At 35.8% G+C, this 23,009-nt stretch overlaps 1 protein-coding gene across 2 annotated transcripts in view; it reads left to right on the top strand.

Annotated features, from left to right (window-relative positions):
- Nucleotides 1–228: 228 nt before the first annotated feature.
- LOC103715927 (tRNA synthetase beta subunit family protein) overlaps nucleotides 229–23,009 on the top strand; it is a 31,065-nt gene continuing 8,284 nt past the window's right edge. Inside the window, exons 1-16 of one of the 2 annotated variants that reach the window (XM_008803726.6) lie at nucleotides 229–561; nucleotides 653–708; nucleotides 798–898; nucleotides 1,550–1,679; nucleotides 1,864–1,979; nucleotides 2,109–2,175; nucleotides 2,648–2,689; nucleotides 7,368–7,409; nucleotides 7,593–7,669; nucleotides 7,986–8,112; nucleotides 8,205–8,372; nucleotides 11,378–11,506; nucleotides 11,633–11,743; nucleotides 15,863–15,997; nucleotides 19,748–19,822; nucleotides 22,156–22,263. In XM_008803726.6, the coding sequence (XP_008801948.3) occupies nucleotides 237–561; nucleotides 653–708; nucleotides 798–898; nucleotides 1,550–1,679; nucleotides 1,864–1,979; nucleotides 2,109–2,175; nucleotides 2,648–2,689; nucleotides 7,368–7,409; nucleotides 7,593–7,669; nucleotides 7,986–8,112; nucleotides 8,205–8,372; nucleotides 11,378–11,506; nucleotides 11,633–11,743; nucleotides 15,863–15,997; nucleotides 19,748–19,822; nucleotides 22,156–22,263 (1,809 nt within the window). In that variant the 5' untranslated portion in view covers nucleotides 229–236. The remainder of the gene's footprint in view (nucleotides 562–652; nucleotides 709–797; nucleotides 899–1,549; nucleotides 1,680–1,863; nucleotides 1,980–2,108; nucleotides 2,176–2,647; nucleotides 2,690–7,367; nucleotides 7,410–7,592; nucleotides 7,670–7,985; nucleotides 8,113–8,204; nucleotides 8,373–11,377; nucleotides 11,507–11,632; nucleotides 11,744–15,862; nucleotides 15,998–19,747; nucleotides 19,823–22,155; nucleotides 22,264–23,009) is intronic. The other variant, XM_039127447.3, reaches the window with a different exon arrangement.

A 23,009-nucleotide genomic window follows, 5' to 3' on the forward strand; every position in this document is an offset into this window, starting at 1 on the left:
GCATTAGATGACATGACTATATATGTAAAATAAAGATAAAAAAGAGTAGAATAACAAAACAAATATTTTAAGAGGGTATACATATAAATATTAATTTTAGAAGGATATTTATATAAAATTTGATATTTAAAAGAATATATATACAGAAAAACTCTTCTAGATATGGACTTATCTCACTAATTTTAAAATATTTTTATTATCCAACATAACGTGGTTTGATATGACAAAATTTAGGTATGAAATCTGGGTCTGGATTTACTAAACCCGGCCCCCTCCTGCGTTCAATCACGCACGTGCTTCTTACTGCCAGTCACGTGCATTTCATCGGGCGGCCCTTGAGCCTGAGTCTCGAGTTACCACGATTTGGCGAACAAGTTCTTTACCCCATTTCGGCGTCGTTGGTAGGTCTTCACGCTTCTTCCCGGTTCTCTCTCCGCCGCCGCCGCCGCTGCCGCCGCTCCCCAACCCCGCCTCACCCTGTCTCTCTATCCGGATCTCCTCCCATGCCGACGGTGAGCGTCGGCAGAGACCGCCTCTACGGAGCCCTCGGCGAAACCTACAGTAAGGCCGAAGCCTTCCTCTTCCTCTTCTCCACTAATTAAATCTCTTCATCTCCGTCTCTCTTGATGCCATCGTTCTCTCTGAATCGCAGCGCAGGAGGATTTCGAAAAGCTTTGCTTCGAATTCGGCATCGAACTCGATGACGTGGTAAGCTACACAAATCGGATCTCCTCTCTCTTTTTCAGTATTTGATGAATAAATCTGATGCTAAAATCCCGCATTCCTTTGCTTCATAGACTACGGAGAAGGCTATTATTAGAAAAGAAAGACATCTGGAAGGGGAAGCAGAGGATGAAGACGAGGAGGTCATCTACAAGATCGAAGTCGCGGCCAATAGGTAATTAGTTCTTTACAAGTTGATGCATTTACTGCCCTTCTAACACTAATTAAAGAAAAGAGTTCTTCATGTAGTTTAAATCTGATTGTTAGGCACAAAATTAAACAGAACTTGATGGATGATGCCTTCTCCTTGGCAACTAAGGAACCATTTCTAGCTGCAATGGCTTTGTGTGATTAATAACATGCAATGTGTTTTCTCTTTCCCCATCTAACATAAACTACAGACGGTTAGCGGTAGTCTTTTGCCAAATTTTTATGCATAATGGATTAAAAGTCAGATTTTATAAACAATATTTTCTTTTCTTTTTTTATATTAAATATGCTAATGTGTTTATTGCTGGACAAGAGAAAAGGTAGATGCATATTCTAGTTTTTTAGTTCTATGTCTTTTCTTGTTTGCTGGACTAGTTCATCCAATAATGGTGATCCAAATGGGTAAATAGTACTGGTACATCAACAATTCGCTGCTGACTGTATGCATTTTATTCAACAGTTGACCTCTTATATTAGATGATGCACTGTATTTCAATATACTTGAATTCGTATTATTAGCCTTCATGTTCTTTTGTTGATATTGGCAACTCAAATTTAATATCCATGTACAGTTGGTAACTTTCAGTACTTATATTGTTTTGTTTAATGACTGCAGATACGATTTGCTTTGCCTTGAGGGAATTGCACGAGCCCTTCGAATATTTATTGGGAAGGAAGAGATTCCTGTCTTTAAAGTCACTGATGTTCCACACAAATCTATGCTTAAAATGCATGTTAAGCCCGAGGTAATTGTTGAGTCATTGAGTTGTCTGCCTTAGGTTATGTCTATTTATTGGCTTTCATTAGTAAAGGGGCTTGTTCATGAAGTCACTTTTTTCTGTTTTCCACTTTCCTTGTTATTTTTTCTGTTTTATCTGTAAGTAAATTTGAATTTTAAGAAAACGTTCTGATGTGAGCATCTCTTAACAGACTGCATTGATTCGACCCTTCGTTGTTTGTGCTGTTCTAAGAGGAATAACTTTTGATGAAGCCCGATACAACAGCTTCATTGACCTGCAAGATAAGCTCCACCAAAATATTTGCCGGTATAGCATGTTTTGACAATATACCTACCTTATGTTTATTGACAGCTTTGTTCTTTTATTCCAAAAAGCACCTGAGAAACTGTGTATTAATTCTCTGGAAATAAAGCTCACTGTTCTCCTGATTTCCAGGAAGAGGACTCTAGTTGCTATTGGCACCCATGATTTGGACACAATACAAGGCCCCTTCTCATATGAGGTAACTTTCAATTAAAATATGTTATTATATTTTTGGACCCTGCCTTATTCTGTTTATTCTTGTTCATGTTTATAAATCAGTCCCAACTGAACTTGAGTTTCGTATGAGATTACTTTGAATTAGATTGAGAGTATAGATAAAATAAACTAGGAAAACTCCCAATTCTCAAATGAGCAAAATGTTTCAGCATGACTCTGTTTGAATAGAAGGCTCTAGAAGCTATTTTTAGAGGTATATATTATAGATACCTAATTCAGCCGTTGGCAATTGGGTTGTAGACTCTACTCAGAACTTGTAGCTAACATAAAAACATATCTGGCAGTGTTCTATGATGATTCAACTGTAAAATTCATGGTCAGTATAACCTAGAACTTGGCCATTTGTTGGTTCCACCACCTAATAGAGTTTCTTATACCACTTTCTTGCCATACTACTCAAGACCATATCTTACACCATGCTATCTTTTCTTCAGGCTTTGGCACCGCCAGAGATAAATTTTGTCCCTTTGAAGCAGGTGAGTGTGTGCATGCACTATTTCAAACTAATGTGCCATGTGTTATGCTCGTATAATTACCTTCCTTTTGTCTTTTTTCTACAAGATCTATAAATACATGTTTTATCTTCACGAAGAATTGATGCATTAAATTTCTATGGGTATTGTTAGAAAAATTGTCTATAGTCTTTCTGTTCATTACTACTCCAGTCACCATTCTGGCTATATTTTTGTTTTCTGTTCTTGTTCTTTCTCACAAAGGCATGGTAAGCATATAATCATTTTTCTTAAGAAACAAAAAAGTAGAAGGGAGCAAAATTATCTTAACTGGAGCTCACAAAGACAAATGTTCAAATTGAAAGAAGTCCAAATATGGAGTTGCCAGATTTTAGTAATATTTAACCAAATATATGTACTGGCCATCTATCATATAATAGACAAGTTAAGCTCCAAGGCTTTGAGGGCAAGTAGAGGTTCTTGATATTGGTAAAAAATTTGTGAAGTGTTTCAACATATATAGAGCATGTTTAATTCGCAAACATAGCTCACCCAGTCATCTTGTTCTTTGCAAATTACACCCCTTTCAGTGTATTTGTTGGGTCATACACGAAGAATATAAATTTACATCAAAACACAAGCTGATTATAGTTTTAATTGAAAAAAGACCAAATACTAACTCACAATTGAGAAGTTCTTAGTGAAGTACTTTGTGCAGGATTTTTTTGGTTATTTAGAAGTTTAGAACCTTGATATACTTCTAGCACTGGAGGCCACTTTGCGTTTTTCTTATATGGTATATTCTAGGTATGAAAAATTGAAGTTTTCTATAGAGGAGCCTGGGAGCTATCTAATTATTGAATGCTAGATAGTGTTGCTAAGTTCTACGTACTTGTAAATAATGGATGATTATAAGAAGGTTCTTGGGATTCTCATTGCAATCCATGGCACCAAACTTCAAGCTTACTTGTTGGTATGAGAGCAATGGGAATTTCTCTCCATTTCAGGTCTCCATGCTCTTGTATGCTCAATCATTAATGGCTTAAACCTTGATAAGAGGTTTATTCAAGTCAAGAGGGCACCAGTGGAAGACCTACTCCATAGTGGGTGGGAGTCTGTGCTGGTCAGATGTTGGCATTCAATGAAAATACAAAATTGTGATGTAACACTGTATTCATATGTAAGCTTGAGCATGTGTATTTTCTGGTCAAATATCCTATCTGGCAACCAAAAAATAAGAATTGTACTTGTTTTTTAACCTGTCATTTTAATGCTATCTAAACTACAGACCGTTTTTTCCACAACCTATATAGTATCCAATTATGCAATATCTCATGGTAATCAAGATAGCGAATAGATTGGGAGTAGATCAAGTCAAGGGTATGTCTGTTAGCAGGATCCTGAGCATTTCATATGCTAGCTGAGTGTCAAGGTGTCATGAAGTCTCAATCAGTTAAAACATCCAACAAATTTGGCAAGAAAACGCTTCCACACAGTATAAAGAAATGCATCAATAAAAACAGAAAACAAACAGTACAGACTGGTATGGTGTTGCTACAGACTATAGGTACCAACCAATACCAACTAGTAGGGACCGGTACTGTTGGTATATAGTGATACAATCACTTTCGGCATCTTGAGGGTCGCACATATGCCAGTTTTCCATCAGAATGATACAATACTAGTCGTACCATCTCGTTCTGATGGTATTTAATTACTTGAAAAAATGGCATGATACTTTCATCAAGGTGCCTAGACAAATTAGATCAATCTTATACGACCCTTGGAATGGTTTGAGAGATCGATGTGTCAAAACTTGCTTCATGATGTCCCTTAACAGGATTGTCAACCTTGGTTCCATTCAGAAAGATGAAGTGACTAATTCACCATCTTCTTTGGGGCGGCAATGAATGGAAGCTTTGGTTTACCCTTTCTGTTTTTGCTGTGAAGGAAAGGTGTAGCCCATTTAATCTGTCCAATGAGGAAATGAGAGTAGGGAAAAGCTCCAATGGATGCTGATATTTTTGGGTGGTTGGTATATGTACGTCAGTCCATTTTTGGAGTGCCGAGAATTTTTTGTTTGTCTTCTTGTGTTCAGAAGTGCAAAAGTTTCAATGCTCCATAACTCTTATAAATTTGAACATCTAGGGCACAGAATGTTAGGACTTAGAAAGGAAATAAATATTGGTCAGTCATTTAGGTTAACTATTATGTGTTTAACCATCAGAGATATATGGGTTTGTTTGAGATAGTTTAGTGATACTGGACTATATACAGATAGAATTTATTTTGGGATTTTCCAATAATTCTTGGAATTTTTTAAGCATGTAAATTGATTTAAAATTGAGCACATGAAACTTTGCACGGGGTCGTATATCCGCTTTTAAAACTCATTGAATTTGTACTGATGGTTCCTGTAAGTAATTTTTGATGTTCTATGGTAGGTCAATAGTAGTGGAATATCAAATGCTATTACATTCTGTATTTATAGGTTAAAATATGCTGTAAAAAGGACTTTCTATAACAGTGAGTTCAGCTTATATTTGTTCTTAAGTTAAGGTTTTTTGAAGCTTTATTTAGGTCTTTCAATGCTGTAGGTTGCCACAAGTAATTTGACCTGGATTAAATGAGTTAAACTACTTGCAACCCACTCTACTTTTTAGCAAAATACCTCACCCTATGGGGTGGAATAGCTTACTCCAGGTTGTAGGCTTGCCTATTTTTTGAAAAACCACTTAGGATAAGATGCTAAAGAGTATTTGACAGGTTAAAGTGGATTAAGTGGTTTGTAGGGACCTCTTTTCACTTTAGCGCTGGACTGTATACAGCCTCAAATTTTTGAGTCATTAGGAATACCAATAAGACCTTTCTTTTCTTGGACTAATTGGAAGCAAGCCACTAGAGGAACCAGGAAATTGATTTCAAACTGATCTTGTGTTGGTAAACATCCATAATAGGCAAAATTTTGTCATGGATGACAGGTACTTGAAACATATCTGAGTTAGTGGCACTGATCTGCTTTTAAACTGTTGGACCTGTGATTGCGGTTCTCATGGAATATAAAGTCATATGCAGCAGTGCAATAATCTTTAATGATGGGTACATGTTCCTTTTTCATATCAGTTACATTTTTGATATTTAGGCAGCAGATGAGTTAGCCTGTGGTTGACCAATGTTTTTGACACAAAAGCATACTGACGACTTTTTGTAATTTTATCAATATAAAGGAAGGAACCTCCATAATATCGTTTCTTTTCTTTATTGTTTTTGCATGCTGTGGTACTTGACTGTGGTGGTTGAATCTTTTTTTTTTTCCCTTTTGTTTTGTTTTCTTTTCCTTTCTCAAACATGGTCAATACTTGACTGGATGCTTCTGTCATAGATGCTGAAATGGGAAGAGCTTTCAAACTTTGCTGTTTATTGAGATGTTAGAAATTTTAATCCATAATCTGATATTTTTAGGGGGAATCAAATAACATAAACGAGGTGCAAGACAGCAAGAGGCTGCAAATAATCTCTTGTTATAATTGAAAAGCACTATTGCAATATCTATCCCCCCATATTACAAGTCATCTTTCCTTTATAGTTTATCAAATTTTTGCCTTTAACTGCTGAGATCCTATGCCCAAAAATTTAATAGAGGTAACATATACATAATCTTTAAAACTTATTTTGAATTTAATATCTTGATTGGCTAGCCACTATGTATGCTATCTTGAGTCTTGCATTTAACATAGCTGTAGTTTAGAAACAGTGGAACTGGAACCAATACATGGGCTTCTCATAGCGATTCCCCAAAAATCAAATAAGCAACACAGATGCAAGATGCAAAGCAACCTTGTCTCAGCTGTTTAGCACCCTCAGCTCACCTAAAGGTTTGCTCTTGGGAGAGCTCCAAGGTCCAAACCTTGTGGTGGCACAATTCTACCATGTTTTTAGAAAAAGGAAAGGAAAGGAAAGAACACAGGTGCAACACACGTCTATGTAACTTGCTACTATATGTTTATTGATAATTCTCTAGCAAACCTACCAACAAATTGTATGACCATCATTTAAGTTCTAATTAACATGTAGTGACCTGGTAATGAGAACAGAAGACAAAACTAATTTATGACTACATAATGCTAAATTAAAGGATTGAGTGATAATACAATACAAAGGAGCATGCCATGGGCAATATCATCATAACACAAGCATTGGCGAACTCTCGTGCTTATGTGGGTTTTACACATGAAACGAAGCATACGTAAAGGGCATGCTCTTAAAGGATGGTTCAAACACAGGGATCAAACATTGTTAATATCACACTTTCTTGAAGCAATACTGGATGTTAATACATCTTTTTGTGACATGTTCCTATACAAAAATAAATAATTTGTGGGCATTGGTTAAGGTTACCATATAGGACCTAAATATGCTGTTATCTTTCAATATATCATGGATTTAGTTTCCTGTATATCTTTTTACCTGTCATGGTTCTTTTTTGGATATTAGATGACCTGTCATGATTATATTATTATCATTATATATATATATATATATATATATATATATATATATATATATATATATATATATATATATATATATATATATATATATATATATATATATATTGTGGAGATGTCTGCTTCCCAGTGAGAATTAGCAGTTCAAAAGTTTTAAGTGACATTGTCTTTATTCTTGCCGATTTCTTTTTTAGGTAAAAAGTTTCAGGGCCGATGAACTATTGGAATTATACAGAGTAAGCAGCAATAATTCATCTTCTCTTAAATCTTTATGAAGCACCAGACCAGTTCCCTGTGACAGACAAGGCTGACATAATTCCTCTTGATTGTGTTCCTTTTCTCCAACTTGGTCATAGTATATGTTGGAAATTTTGACATTGTATTATCATTGATGTAAAGCTTTTATCATCTTTTGGCAGTCAGATATGAAACTGAAGAGATTCTTGCATATAATAGAGAATTCTCCTGTATACCCTGTCATATATGACAACGATAGGTGAGTAAGTCGGTCTATATCAGTTTGTGCTTTTCTGAATGTAAAGATTTGATTTACTCTTTCTTATTGGTTTTTAACTGATATTTATTTGTGTTACTTAAGATTCTACTGGCTTTCAATCTTGTTCTTTATACCCCTTTGATCACTTCTTAAAGTACTGAATATATGTAACTGTGTTACCATGAGCATGCAGCTATATCTGTTTTTCTACAATAACTTGTCATGCGAGAGCTTTTGGTTGCTTAAAATTATTTTTTGCAGTCAAAGCAATTTTCATGCTACTTTTGTTTACGTATTGATGTGATGTGCTCTGTAGAACTGTTTTGTCACTGCCACCGATTATAAATGGTGCTCATTCAGCTATCACTCTGGAGACAAAAAATGTGTTCATTGAATGCACAGCCACTGATTTGACAAAGGCAAACATTGTTTTGAATACAATGGTAGGTGAAAACATTTTAAACACCATAATTTTTTGCCCTTAAAGATAATCTAATAAGTTCTGATGATGATAGCTGTTCTTGTGATTCCGCAGGTAACAATGTTTTCGGAGTATTGTGAAAAGAAATTTGAGGTCGAACCTGTTGAGGTGCTGTACTCTGATGGTAGGTCTTGCATTTACCCGGATCTTACAGTTAGCAATATGGAGGTCTCCCTTGCTGATATTACTGGTCCCATTGGTATCTCACTGGAGGCATCAGAGGTATCAGTTTAGGTGCTTTTTTAAGTAACTCTTATAGTGTTACACAAACACGGCAATTTGTATGATGTAGACCGATGTTTCTTTTATTTTAATCATTCTGATCAGGTACCATTAGTTTGATCAATCATGTATCTTTTTGTGCTCAATTCGATTGTTGGTGATCGATTGGCACTTTAACTAAGAATAGAAAAAGGTCCATAAAATCTGGAGTTTCAGACCTCCCATCTCTCTGCAAATAAAGAGAGCAAAAAAGTCATCCAGTCATGAGAACTGAACTTTTAATTCATATGATTACTTTCTTTGGATGCTTTAGAAAATGTGAAGCACAACTTCAGATATATGTAATATATGTTTATCTTTGATCAAAAGCTTTCTGCAATTTTATTCCAGCATGCCCAGGTAAAAAATCTGGCTCTGCCCCTGAACTAAACAAGAATTTCCATAAATCTCATGCATTTTAGGTTTTGCAGAATTTTGTTTCAGTAAAACCAGACAACCAAACAACCCCTTTTAAGTGTTAATGTGGTTTTTTCCTCTCTTTCCAAATGCTTCCTGTGTGAATCAATGAGGTTCGTTTTGTCTTCAGTACATTATTCTAAAGGCTTACAAATTCATTAGGGGTTGAGTCTTCAGAGTTCAGACCCATGCCATATTGTGCAGTCTATCTTGAATTTCAGTTTCTCTTGAAGATTAATACAAGGATTGAATGCCATTAACATCTTGCAAGGATTAAAGTACTGCATGCCTTGCCCATGTCGTTCATAGACTGGCGTGCACATAGTGCAGTGCTGTGTTGCTCTGAAGTCTGCTGGTCCCATGTCCAGTCACATGGTAGAGCTCATCGCAAATGAAATGGGTTTGCACAAGTGAGTACAGGTCTGGTAGGCACTGCTATAGATAAATATGGATGGTACAGGGGCACAAACCCCTGTTCATCCATATGGTGCCAAAAAGTTTGTGTTGTACAACACCAAGATAATTTTGTGCCATCTCTCTCCCCCCTCTCCCCCCACTCCCACTCTCCTCTTTGCTTTTCTTCTTCATTTATTTTTTGCTTCTCTACCTTTTCATATTTATACCCAAAATAGTTGTTGCGACTTTTTTGCTTCATGTGTCGCTTTTAATTGACTTGCAACATTTCTATGAATTCCAGCAGCGTGGTGCTATGTCTTAAACTGCAGCTATAATACTTGATTTTATTGTAATAAGACTGTTCGGTTTGGGAAAAATTTGGTTCCAACTTGGAGTTTGTCCAAGTTGTAGTTTGTACAGTGAGTGGATGCAAACATTCAAGGGGTAGATATAGCCATGAACTAGAAATATAGATTCTTTGTTGTTCAACTGTAAAAATGGCATATGCAGTTTCACTTAATAAGAGCCAATGAACTATTTCGGTAGAACATAGTCTTGGGCGCAATTATCTAATCTGACAACTGTTGCATATTGTCAAGACCATTTGTTTGATAGAGATAGTGAATATGTCACTTTTATCAACCATGGACAACCTCAAGCAGAAATAGGATAATCATTCCTTGATCTAGTTCCGGTCAGACATAGATTTTGAGATGTTTGGAAGATGGATGTAAATTAGTTTTTCAAAAGGTTCATTCTTGAGGAAGTATTGTTTCACGGTCCCTTTTCTTTGTTTTTTGGTCCTTTATATTTCATGACTGGATACTTTGATCTCTATGAGGCATTCCTCTCTTTCTTGGAGCTTTGCTACATTTTGCCTAGGCGTTTCTTTAGGAGTCAGTATCAAACATCAATCTACGTGAAAGTTGAATAGTAACTTGACACATCAGCAAAATTGTTGTTTATCCAAAAGTTATTTCTTTTGCAGCATATTGCTTTTAAAGTTTTTATTTGATGTTTTTCTAATGCAGTCAAAGTTGTTTAATGTGTTTTTCTCGGTGACCAACCAAGGTGGCCAATTAATTGTCACCTCACCTAAGGTTTGATTTTGAAAGTCAGTTATGATGCTCAGCGCAACTTCCCTACATCAATGCCTTTAATCTTGTCAGATGTAGGTGGTTGCTTGGGAGACCTTTTGCCCTTTAAACGTAACAATTTTCCTTTAGACAAGCAAGCCATAGCCCAGGCTTTATAGCCCGTTATGGCATTTAACCACCTTATAGTGGCTATATATTTCAGTGCAATTCTTTTGTAGGGGTTGTTACCTGGCTATGTAGGACTGAAACATGTTTATAAATTATGAAGTTTGTCCTGTAGATTTGTAGAAAATATTGTTTCTGTTAATGGTAAAGCATGTATATGAATTTTTATACCTTGTTTTTCCTTAACTTAGTGTATGACTATCAACACTTTAGTTATGCTTATAACTAACATACTCTGATTTCAATCCACATAGATGGTGTAGGATTTAGAAGTTGAAGCTCCGGTACCATGGATATGTCGATAAACAATAAAAATGAGTATCATTATGACATGCCAGTTCAATACTCCACATGTAAGAGATATCTAATCAAACAAATCAGCAGTTCAATACTCCAGATGTATGAGATATCTAATCAAACAAATCAGCTTCCTATGTGCATGAATGGTGGAATGTGTTGGACTTTGAGAGCCTCCGACAACTGTAGAATTTGTGATTTTTTTTTAATCTATCTATCATCAGCTAGTTTCTCTAACATTGAGTCGCATACATGCCTATGTGTATGTACAGTCTTGAATGATCTTATCATGTGACTCTGTTATCCTAATTCTGCACATCATATAGGTTATTTTACGTCTTTGCCTATTTGTAAATGTAGGGCTTAACTTGTTCAGTTTGTTCTTTTCTTTATACCCACGGGCTAAAATCTTCTATGATAATATGGCTTCAAATGCTTTTCTTCTTTTTGTTAGCAGTTCGTTTTTTCCTAGTACTTCAGCTTTTTGGATGTTATTAAGTCAATCAGTTATGTCATGTCAAGTGACAGTCCTCTTAATTTCGTGCTATATCATTCTTCGAATATGACTCATCCCTAATTACTTACAAATGATAGGTTGTTCCATTGTTGAACAAAATGCAATTGCAAGCTGAAAAATCCTCGACGGCAGATGGAAAGTGTAATATAATTGTTTCTGTACCTCCCACTAGAAGTGATATTCTACATGCTCGTGATGTGATGGAGGTAGGGAATGTGACTGGCGATTATTGATAGATCAATAAACTTTTACGTATATATTCAGTAATTCTCCCTTTTTGGACATCTTGGGCTGACATCGGTTTTTCTCCTTTTCCTAATCATTATTTAAAGGATGTTGCCATTGCTTATGGATTTAATAACATTCCAAAATCAAAGCCTAAATGCATGACAATGGGAGGGCGGCAACCATTGAACCGATTTTCTGATAAAATCAGAGCTGAGGTAGTCAACACAGCTCGTATTTCTTTTCTGGATTCCTGCTGATAACCTTGTCCTTCATTTGTGGCTAATTGATATGTGATTTCTTATGAACTGCTAATATGGCGTCCTGCATATCTAACTGATGCCATCTCCATCATCCTGATGGATTGTTTGTATGCACAGCGTTTTTGGCTCATGTCCAAATTTGTACTACTGTTTAAGTGATATGCATGTGCAAAGTATCTATCCACATAATAGTACAAGTCTACCTTACCTGATAGAAGGGTATAACCTTATCATGCCTGTAGATTATATTAAAATCCCAAATATTCATGTAGTAATATGTCTCCCAAATGTTCAGCCTCGATTCTACAATTTTTCATTAGTGTTCATTTCCATTCAAATGAAATTTTTAGTCATATTTAGTTAACTTGCGGAGCTTTGAAAATCATGTAAGTTGGCATCTCATGACTTAGGTCTCTTTATGTGATGAAGACAGTTATTTGATATTAATATTCAGTCCATGTGGGTGGAATCTAATAAGTGATCAAAGATATCAGTGTTCAATCTCTGATCAAGCTTGTGTTGGATTCCTAGATAGTTGCTTAAACTTGAGCTTATGACCAGCAGATTTTTATAATAAATGTGGTATGAATATAACAGGTTTAACTCTAAAGGTTCAAAATTGTTCTATCTGTTTCTTTAGTGCACTAATGGAAGTGAATTGACTTATATATCAATTTATTCTTTTCAAACATTGAAATATCAGTAAGAGGGATATATGCTAATGTGCTAGACTCACTCCTTCACATTTGGTGTTGCCTAGGTGCAGTGTAAATTGTGCTGAATGTCGAAGGTAAATGTAGTAATTTATTTATTTATTTTTTTGAACTTTTTAAAGGGTAGTGTCTGGAACCGGGGGGCGGAGCCCATCCTCTGCTCCTCCCTAGCCCTCCATGGCCCTTCACCGGCCTCCTCTGGTCATCCTCCTCCCTCTCCCTCTCTCTTGCTCCCTCCCTCTCCCCCCCTCTCTCTGTGCCGGTTTGCCCTCAGTACGGCTCGGTACGCTCCGAATCGGACGGTTCAGGACGGTACAACGAACGTTGTGCCGAACCATACCAATTTTCCTCTAGTTTGATACGGTATGCCCGGGCGGTTTGGGATGGTTCAACGAACCTTAGTCTTTTGTTATTAATAATAATGTGAGGATTTGAGACTAATAGAGTTTTTGTATTATCTAGGATTTGTAGTGACTTGTAATTTAATAATTTTAAGTATTGAACAAAATTCTTGTTTCATATGATTACAAATATAAGAACTTGTAGCCTATATGATCTTGATCAAATATCTGAGTGGCCATGATATTTATGTGTTTTGGTGCATTCTTAGGTGGATTAGGATTTAGGAGGAAGAGGAGGGAACCTAGATTAAGTGGTAACATAACTTAGTTGCTAGAATTGGGGGCAGGCATGAGTGCATGTTTAGGCAAGTAAATATTTTTCAAACACTTGAATTATGGAGGTGCCTTTGGAAGTAGGTGCAGGCTCGAGTTTATGGCGATTTCTGAAATGGGTAACCCTAGGTAGAACTTTCTTGTTAGCAAGTGCCACAGGTAGGAGGCGGCAAAGGGAAAGGAGCAGTGGGGAAGTGGAATAAGAGATTTTGAAAGGAGGCGAGGAGAAGAGAGAGGAATAAGAAGAGGAGATGGTGCAGAATAAAGGTGAGAGGGAGTAGAGGCAAAGGAAGAGAAGTGGAAAACAAGCTTGTGGAAGAGGTGGGCTGGTTGATAGCACTTAACTATTGTTTTTTCACGGGATATCTTCCGAGGACCAATTGTAGGCTGCCTAGGCCTATGTAGGTGCCTAGACAACTACTGCATTCTAGTTGCATGTGATGCCACTTGAGCCCTATGTAGGCCAGTTATGGGGTTTCATACACATTTGATCGCATGGCTAGCTTTTAGAACTGTTGAGGTTTTAAATACCACGGGACGAGTCCGTCCCGATTTTTCCATGCAATAGTATGCCTTGCATATGGACACATGGGATTGTGGATGCCACTTTCTATCTTGTCTCGATCCATTTCCCGACATGTCTTGTCCCAACACTGTGCATGGTGGGATGCTGACATGTGCATATGTGGAATAGGCTTGTTATCGGCATTTGTATACAAATATTGTAGTTTTCTCTCATTTTATCGTTAATTGTTATCGGCTTGTTATCGTTATTGCGGAATCCTACTCATTCCTTCTTTGCTTCCTTATTAACCTAGATTAGTGTTCCATAGCCAAACCCATTTTGATCGGATGAGGTTTGAACGATGATGACGGCAACAATAACAAAGATGCTCGCTAAACGCATCATGTCTGACAACATAAACACTATGAACTTAAATACAAGAATGCATGACTAGAAACTGGATCTAATTTTGTTTAAGCATATCTTCAACAATTGTTTAATTTGACCTTCTATTGTCCAATCTATGTCTTAATAATTCACCTTTGACATACCAAATCATGTCTTTTAGTATGTCATCCAGCCTTTGGTGTACTACTTGCTTGGGTTTTGCTTTTAACTCATATAAATGAATTTTTCTTTACTCTTGAATCATTGCATGACAATTGTACTAGAATTGCATTTTATCAAAATAATCACATAAATTGCTTGAGGGTGAATTAGAGCTGGAAGTGGTCCGGGCCATGCCAGGCTATACCCCTACTCGAACCTGGCCCGAATTTTTTTTTGGGCTTCGGGCCGGGCTTAGGTCTGAAAATTTATAATCTAGGCCTGAGCTCGACCCGAGCCTAGGCCCAAGCCTGACCCAAATCTGATTGGGCCGGTTTGAGTTACTCATTTGGGCCGAAAATAGGTCCAGCTCGAACCCGATTGAATTTTAATATTTTATAATATTGCTTGACAAAGAAATGAGCTAATTAAAAATTAGACTATCTCCTATAACACAAGTAAATGATACATGATATATTATTCTCAGCTAAACTCATTTTAATTTTTCTTTACTTCCTCATTATTCTTTCTAAATAACAATACACAAAAAATAAATTATTTTGGGCCTGAATTTGAGCTCCATTTCGAGCCTTATCCGGGCTCGGGCCAGGCTAATGACATATCCGAGACCGGCCTGAAAAACAAATGGGTTCTACATTTAAGTCCAAACTCGACCTGAATTCTTTCGGGTCCACCCCGAAGCCTGGCCTGATGGGCTCCGGGCTGGCCCGAGCCCGTTTCCAGCCCTAGTGTGAATATAAAAACCATATGATGACTTCACAATTTTTGTTTCACAAACCCCTTTTTGAAATAAGCCATTTTTATAGATTATAATATAATATACTATGGAATCTCCACACCCTCACTTAAAAGCAAGATTACATTATGCTTTCGTATTATCTAGAATATCGTACAACTAGAATTTGTGGTTATGCTTCATTAATTGTGGTGCCCTGTCACTCCAACCTTGAAATGTCACATATGCATTGCAATGCTGCATCCTTGTTGAGGTTCACTCCTGGGAGCGAAGTACTGTATCCCTCTATTGTTCAATCACTAATACAGGGCATTTATATTGTATGTGATTTATTCAAGAGAAGGAGCATTTGATGTATTGCTGTGATCCCATGTTTCCATCAATCGTGGTTCTCTGGAGTTGATTTGATGCATACACACCAATAAAACTTATCTCAGCCTGTTTCATCCCTCTTCTCAGCAGAAAGGTCCTCAACTCAACAGTAGCACTCCTGTCATATTTCTCAAGAAAAAGAAAACGGTGAATGCGCTCCTCCTAGTGATTATAGGGTGAATCTGGAGAAAAATATTTAGTAAAAGAAGATTGTACTTGTAGAAGAGAAAAGAGATTCACTTCCTCATGCACAATTTCCCAGGTCACTGCACATTTGCATTATATATAGCAGAAATTTTGTTGATATTTGCATAAGCACCCTTTCATTAATTTGAGACTAATGTTTTCTCACTTTGTTTGAATAGATATTAACACTATGTAGTAATCAAATTCCCAGGACAAACTGTTTCTGGAACGTGAATCATCTTTTGATATTTGCATTTTATAGTGTTCATTTATGCTTCAGTTGACTGTGTCTCTTATCGAATATTATGCACCTTTCTATAGGTCTCCAGAGCTGGGTATATGGAGGTGCTCACATGGGTTTTGTGCTCACATGAAGAAAACTTTGCAATGTTGAAACGGAAGGATGATGGAGACAAAGCTGTTATCATTGCAAACCCTCGATCATCTGACTTTGAGGTTTGTTTTCTCATCTTGTGTTATATATTAAACTGATGCATTTTTTATTTTTAAAATGCTCTGATCTTTCTGTTTAGCTTCACTTAGTCATCCACCTAACCTTCTAAAGTTTATATCTCATTCCTTTAGTGAGTGAGCATAAAAATTTATCCTGGACCATTAACTTTGTTTTTACCTTCTCATCCACCTGACCTCCTAAAAGTTTATATCTCATTCCTTTAGTGAGTTTGTACAAAAATTTATTCTGGACCAAAATTTAACATCCAATTGATATACTTTTTTGAGCTTTTGTAGTGACATATTTTACTTCAAAATGCATTTAGCTGGATCCAATAATTATTACCAGTCATTGTCAGCTGACTTGTCTGGCACCGGCACCGTATGTCATGTTTTTCCATTTGTGCCAATACTTAGCACACTTTGACATGGTAACATGTCACATATTGGCATGCAATTGGTACAGTGCTAGTGCAGTGTAGCAATAAGATATTGGCATGGTATGATGGTATACATTGTGGTGTTTGCCAACCAACACTTAAATTCATGGATGGACCAATATGCTTTTAAGGTCCAAAATACTTAAGGGCCTGTTCTAAGGGGGGTAAAAAAAACTTACCCAGGAATCTGTATTTCCTTGGGTAAGTATTTCTCGGGCAACATTTAGACAGAAAAATAATATACCTATGTTCTTTTATGTATTGGAAAGTGGCTTCAGAATTTGTCACCCATGTTCTTTTGCATTACTACTTTCCTGGGTAAGTTGCTAAAATCTATCCATATTGTCCATAATATCCTTTATTATATAAATTTTATTATATGATAAGAATACTGTAATATAATATATTACATTATACATCATATATATAATATAATACAATATATTATAATATATAATATGTATACTATAATATACTATGCTATATTATTATATAATAATTATATTATATTATATATTATATTGGACGGACGAATCAATGAGGGGAATAGGGAGTTGAGTGTTAGGTCGGGGGGGGGGGGGATGCGGAATGAGGGGATTAGGGTTAAGGGTATTTTAGAAAGGTTATTTTACTGGCTGATGGGAAAATAGTTTATCCACTTCCTAGGTGGGCAAGTCTTTCCGTCCATTTCATGGGTAAATGCTACCTATAGAAAAATAACTTAGCAACATAGAGGAGCATAAGAACGTGGGTAAGTTGGTCAATGGGAAAGTTGACCAATTGTCCAATGTTATTTACCCACCAAAGAATGAGACCCAAAAGGTTTTTGCTGCCCAGGCTTGTGGCCCTTTTTCTACAATATGGTTTATTGAAGCACCAATAGCTACATTGTTATCTTACCATGTATGATGAATAGCCATTTCGTAGTGGATTATCATTTTTTTTTTTTAAATAAGGCTTTCATATTGGAGTTGTGGGTCGAAAATCCATGACCAACCCAATTTAACAATCCATATTCTTAACTTTTCCAATTAATTAAAATTTTTGTTTTAGTGTTGCATTATATTCTAATGCTTTCCAATCTACAACAATATGAATTAATTCTAATTTAATTGGGATTTTTTCCATTTTTTGGCCTTATTGGTATCCTTTTTTTTCCCTCCTACCAAATCAGATGCTTGTGCATCTATTTCGAAATCTTCCATAAGGCCCTTGAGGTGGATGATCCTAGATACATGAATCTAAGAAATAGTGAGAATTCTTGATCTCTCTCAATATCTCTCTCAATTCGAAGATCCAGGATTTGAATTGATGTCGTTTCATTGATTCCTCCTAAAGATTTCAATTCAATTGGAATTTGGTTATTCACAATGTACGATGATCCCTTTTAAGCATCCATGGCTGAATGGTTAAAGCGCCTAACTGATAATTGGCAAATTCTTAGGTTCAATTCCTGCTGGATGCACGCCAATGGGAACGTTCAATTCAAGTGATTTCATCTTCTATGTTTGATAACATGAGACCATAAACCATATTATCTTGTATAGTGTATAAATCATGTGTGACAAGTAGAGACAACCTCATGGTTCATGTAGGTAATATTTTCTCATCCAAATTTTATGAAGTGAAGTCTCCACGAAGGGCTGCAAGTAGATCAGTTTGGATTGGTTATGGGCACCCAAACCCAATCCTAATTGAATCGGTTCTTTATGAGACCATAAACTATTTTATGTTGTATAGAGTATAAATCATGTTTGGATTGGGGATGGGCACCCAAACCCAATCCATAGTTGAATTGTGTCAAAAGATTGAACCCAAACCTAATCCACTTCCATTTGGGTCGGATTGGGTTGAATATAATATTATTTTTCTCAATCGATCAATTTTTTTTGGGGTCAAATCGGGTCAACAATAATCCTAACAGAAACCATAATAAACATATATAAATTGATTACCTAATTATAGTGTGAGCATATTATACAATAAATAGTAATATGTAATATATAGATATTATCAAAAACATATTCTATGTAAGATTTGATTGGTAACCACATATAAGATTTCCTTGATAACCACATATCGTTATAATTAACAATGCATTATTGACTAACTATATGATGAAAAGAAAACTAATTTCTTATATTCAATGATAAATCTAAAGTATTTATTTTACTAGTTTGAGGTTGTTTTGGGTCATTTTCAGTTCTAATTGGAAATTTAATAATCTAAATCCAATTCAAACTCAAAATTGGTCATGTTTTTGTATCCAAGCGTAACCCAATTAACTTTGGTTCAGTTTGGACTAGATTAATTTATAACGGGTTCTGGATTAGAAGTGGTTCGATCCTATCCTCTTGCAGCCCTACCTCCTACATATGGGGTGGAAATTGCATGTGTACGAGCTTCTCCCATTAGTTTCTTTTCCACTATGTTTACATCGCTAATAGACCTGACTCTTATCTTCCATTCATGTAATATGAATATATGATAGCTTGAATTTGGCTACAATTTTGTACATTGAATACTTTGTATATCAATTACAAACTTGTTTGTGATACAAACTCAAACCAATAGGTCTATAGGTAATTTCAGATTGAGAAATGAAAAAAAAGTAGCAAGTAGTAAGAGATATGTGCATTAGTAAAAGGTGCCAAATCCGTTTTTAGATTATTTACGAAGTTTATCATGCAAATTGTAAATGTAAAAACCCATCAGGAACTTTTGAAGCCGAACAACCTTGTCTATATGCTATTTATTCTATTCTGTATGCTATTTATTCTATTCTTATGGCATTCTAACTATGAACTTGCATTTTGTTATGCCACTGTCTTTGACCCATATGCTTCCATGTCCTGAAAAAATGTGTACTTCTGCTTTAGGTACATTAGCATAACATTATCCTTTTTCCTTATCCGGATTCTTGTTGATGTACTTAAGGTTTCATGTTTACTTGATGTATATCAGTTCAAAATCTTTGGCATTGCAACATGTGGATTAAAGTGCTAGACAGCAGGCATGACATATCATGGTACTGTACTTTGCCAATGCCTTGCTGGCATGCATCATGGGAATGGTTCCATCTGCATGCCGGTGCTTGGCTGTCAGCTGTATTGGTGCATGGCAAGCACTGGCATGGCATGGTACGTACCATGCATGCCAAGCCAGTGAAAGGCTGGCATACCACCATCATGTGGTGCCTCAAACCATGGTTTAATGTGCCCTATTTTTTTTTGCATTATAAATGATCATTTTGTTCCTTTATTTCTTCAGAATTCTTATACATGCCTTTATTTGGAACTTTGGTATTAAACAGATTGTTCGAACAAGTCTTATGTCATGCTTATTGAAAACTGTAAAGCACAATATTGACCATCCAAGGCCCATCAAGGTATCCATGGAGATTCTTGTCACATGCTTATTATTTTAACTCAAGAATTTGATTTTTGTTTTCCCCCAAAGTTGTGCACTGTTATTTTTTTCCAGATAAAATTACATTAAGAAACCCTGAAATGATCAAATTCAAGTGACTAACTTGCTGACGTTAGTATCTGTCTTCATTTAGTTTATTGAACTCTTAAGAGATGCGTCTGCTTTTTTAACTCCTGATTTTGTATTTTCCTAATTTGTAAACAAGTCTCCTGCCATCTGCTTCTTACTTCAAGCATTGTAAGTTATTTGTGGAAGTTGTTTAACACTTTCATTAAGTTGGATTGCCTATCTCATTTTTCATGCAATTAAGTCATTCAATTTCGTATTTATAAAATCAAGTTACTCAAGTATTTAATTTTTTTCATGTTTAATCAAACTCCTAAAAGAATTCCTTATTTATCTCAGTTTAGTTAATACTTAATGTGCAAAATGTCTTAAAAAAATATCATGAGATTCATGTTTCTCGGTTCTAGATTAATTTTTTATTGTTGGATATTTTGGAATGGATATGATAGTGTCATGCCCCCAATCTAAGCATGTGCCGAGGAACACGGCAACCCGCCGCACACATGTAGTGATGGGCCCCATGAGCTTGCAAGATGTGACCCACCAAACTAGCAATAGTCCAATAACTCTGGCTGGATAACAATCTGCAAAAACTGACTAAATTTTTCCAAAACTTGAATTGGCCACACGCCAATTCCCAGAACAACCACAAGTTAAACATTCAGGTAAAACTACAATTTAGCCAACTTAACCACTTTACAAAGTTTTTAAGGGGTCCAAATAGTTATAACAGTAGTATCAGCGAGGGTTCCAAACAAAAATGTAAAAGCTGGGTCGGTCCAACTAAGTTTAGGGCCTTGCTCTAAACTCATTATCCAACTTCTACCAGCCCCCTGCTATGCCTCAGTCTCTGTGAAAAAGAAACAAGAACAGTGAGCTAGAAGCCTATGTAAGCAGCCGATTACCGCAACCAATTTATGGATGCATGATTTAATAACAAATATAAGATTTACATACTTAAAATTATACATATAATTTCAGGGAGCTGTATATAAATCATTTTCCAAATCAATATTCCAAACATGATTCCAAAGAATAATTTATAAGTCATTACCAAAACTAAAGTTTCTTATACCTGCATTTTCAAATAGCATTTTATGATTATATTCTAAAACCGTTTATCAACTCATCAGCAAATACCATTATGGCTATATTATCCCTGTGGCCGGGTTTGAAGTACCACACTTAACCCCTAGAGCAGGTCCAAAGTGCCGCATTTAATCTTGTAGAGTAGGACCAAAATACCACATTTAACCCCTAGGAGTAAGTCTAAAGTAATCAAAACCTTGGAACGATGAAATGCCAACGTATAATCCCCATCGGCAGAGTCCAAAACATTGCCACACTGAAAGTGAGCAAACACACAACTCCAATTGTTTCTCCAATATTATTTCATCTAATTTCCTACTTACAAAGGTGGCTCATATAGTTCATGAAATCCTCAATTAAGATTGTGTGAAGAGAGTTTCAAATATTTAACATATATGCATGGTTTTCAAAGAAGTATTTGAAACATTTTCAGAAATAAGCAACCCATAGTTTCATGCAGGGGCTTCAAATGATTCAATATTTCCTGGAAACATGACAATATTTCACAATTATGAATGAACATGGATTTCAAAGATATTGAAGGGTTTCAATGACATAATATTCTCTTGTTTGATCCAATTTACAGATATACAAAGTAGATTATACAATTTTCATTGACCAATATGAAGGACGCACAAGGGCCATTCCTGTTTTGGCTCTGTGAAATTTAAAAGAGTTTGACCGCTTATTCTATTTCCATAGTATCAGCGATTTCTAAAACATTTAGTTCAATGCTTCCGATGCAGCATCTCATAAGCCTGGTTCCAACTATCTTGTCAGCTTTTATGACCATTGCATTTTGTCGCTTGGAAAATGTACAACCTTGGTCGTCAGGCTTACACTGTTGCATCTGCATGACTTATCCATGTTTTCTTCTTTTCTAGTACTGTTGATTAATAGAGGCACCAGAACAATAATTCTGGGATTGCTTAAATGTCATGTATAATTGACAATCCATTTTGAAATTCCAGATGCCAGCTCCACAATTAAGTTTTAGTATTTATATCTTATGCACCTTTAAATCTGTGTCATGGTTTAACTTGAAAGGGGGCTGGAAATTGGTTATTTTCTTTGGTATTTCAGCTTATGAAAATCGGAATGATGCTGTTTTGAATGTAATTTGCCTGTTTGACATAGATATTTGAGGTTGGAGATGTTGTAATATTGGATGCGGCACGTGATGTTGGTGCGGCAAATAATCGTCAACTTGCGGCATTGTACTGCAATGTTGCCTCAGGATTTGAGGTATTATTTTTGTGGCATCCACATTCTGTTGATATTTCTCTGATTTCATACATAAAGTCAAAACATTATTAATTATCCAGTTGAGTTGCTACTTTGGTTAACTACTTTCATTTGGTCTAGCATGATCTATATTTTCCTACTGAGCTTTGGATCACTTATATGATTGAGTCATGTAAAGAACAAAAAAAGTACTTATTGTTATTGCCTCCATGACTTCTGATCTTTGAAGTTATTTTGAATTGAAGAAAATCCATCATCTTGCTTTGAAGCTCATGCAGAAAGTAATTTATGCATGTCATGTCATAGGATTTTTGAGAATCTTCCAGGTATATAAGTGATTCATTTTGAATCCTTGGTGGAGCTGCTCCTTGCTTTCAGGTCCATAGATTTGATTTGGTTATATCTTAGTGTGAAAAACCAAGCTGGCTGTCCTATCATTTTCTCTTCTGAAGTTCATGGAGTTTGTTATACCATGTTATTGAAGAATTTTTTAATAGGCAATGGAGCTTAAGAATGAATACGAGATCTTAACATGATTTAAATTGCCAACTTTTTTTTTGTTGTTGAAAGTTTTGATGATAGATAAAATATCTTATGGATGTAAGAAAGATTTTCAGATTACTTTTGTTGATTTATTCCTGGTTTGCAACTTTTGTCATAGCAAGGTATAGGTGGATTTATCAAATTTTTACAGCTTTGCTAATATGAGTTTTTGTTAAGAGCAGTTGCAGTATGAGAGAAAAGAT

The sequence above is a fragment of the Phoenix dactylifera genome, chromosome 7 (genome assembly GCF_051530095.1).
Source record: "Phoenix dactylifera cultivar Ajwa chromosome 7, Ajwa_hap1_PhDact_Kaust_v1.1, whole genome shotgun sequence".
NCBI classification, from domain to species: domain Eukaryota; kingdom Viridiplantae; phylum Streptophyta; class Magnoliopsida; order Arecales; family Arecaceae; genus Phoenix; species Phoenix dactylifera.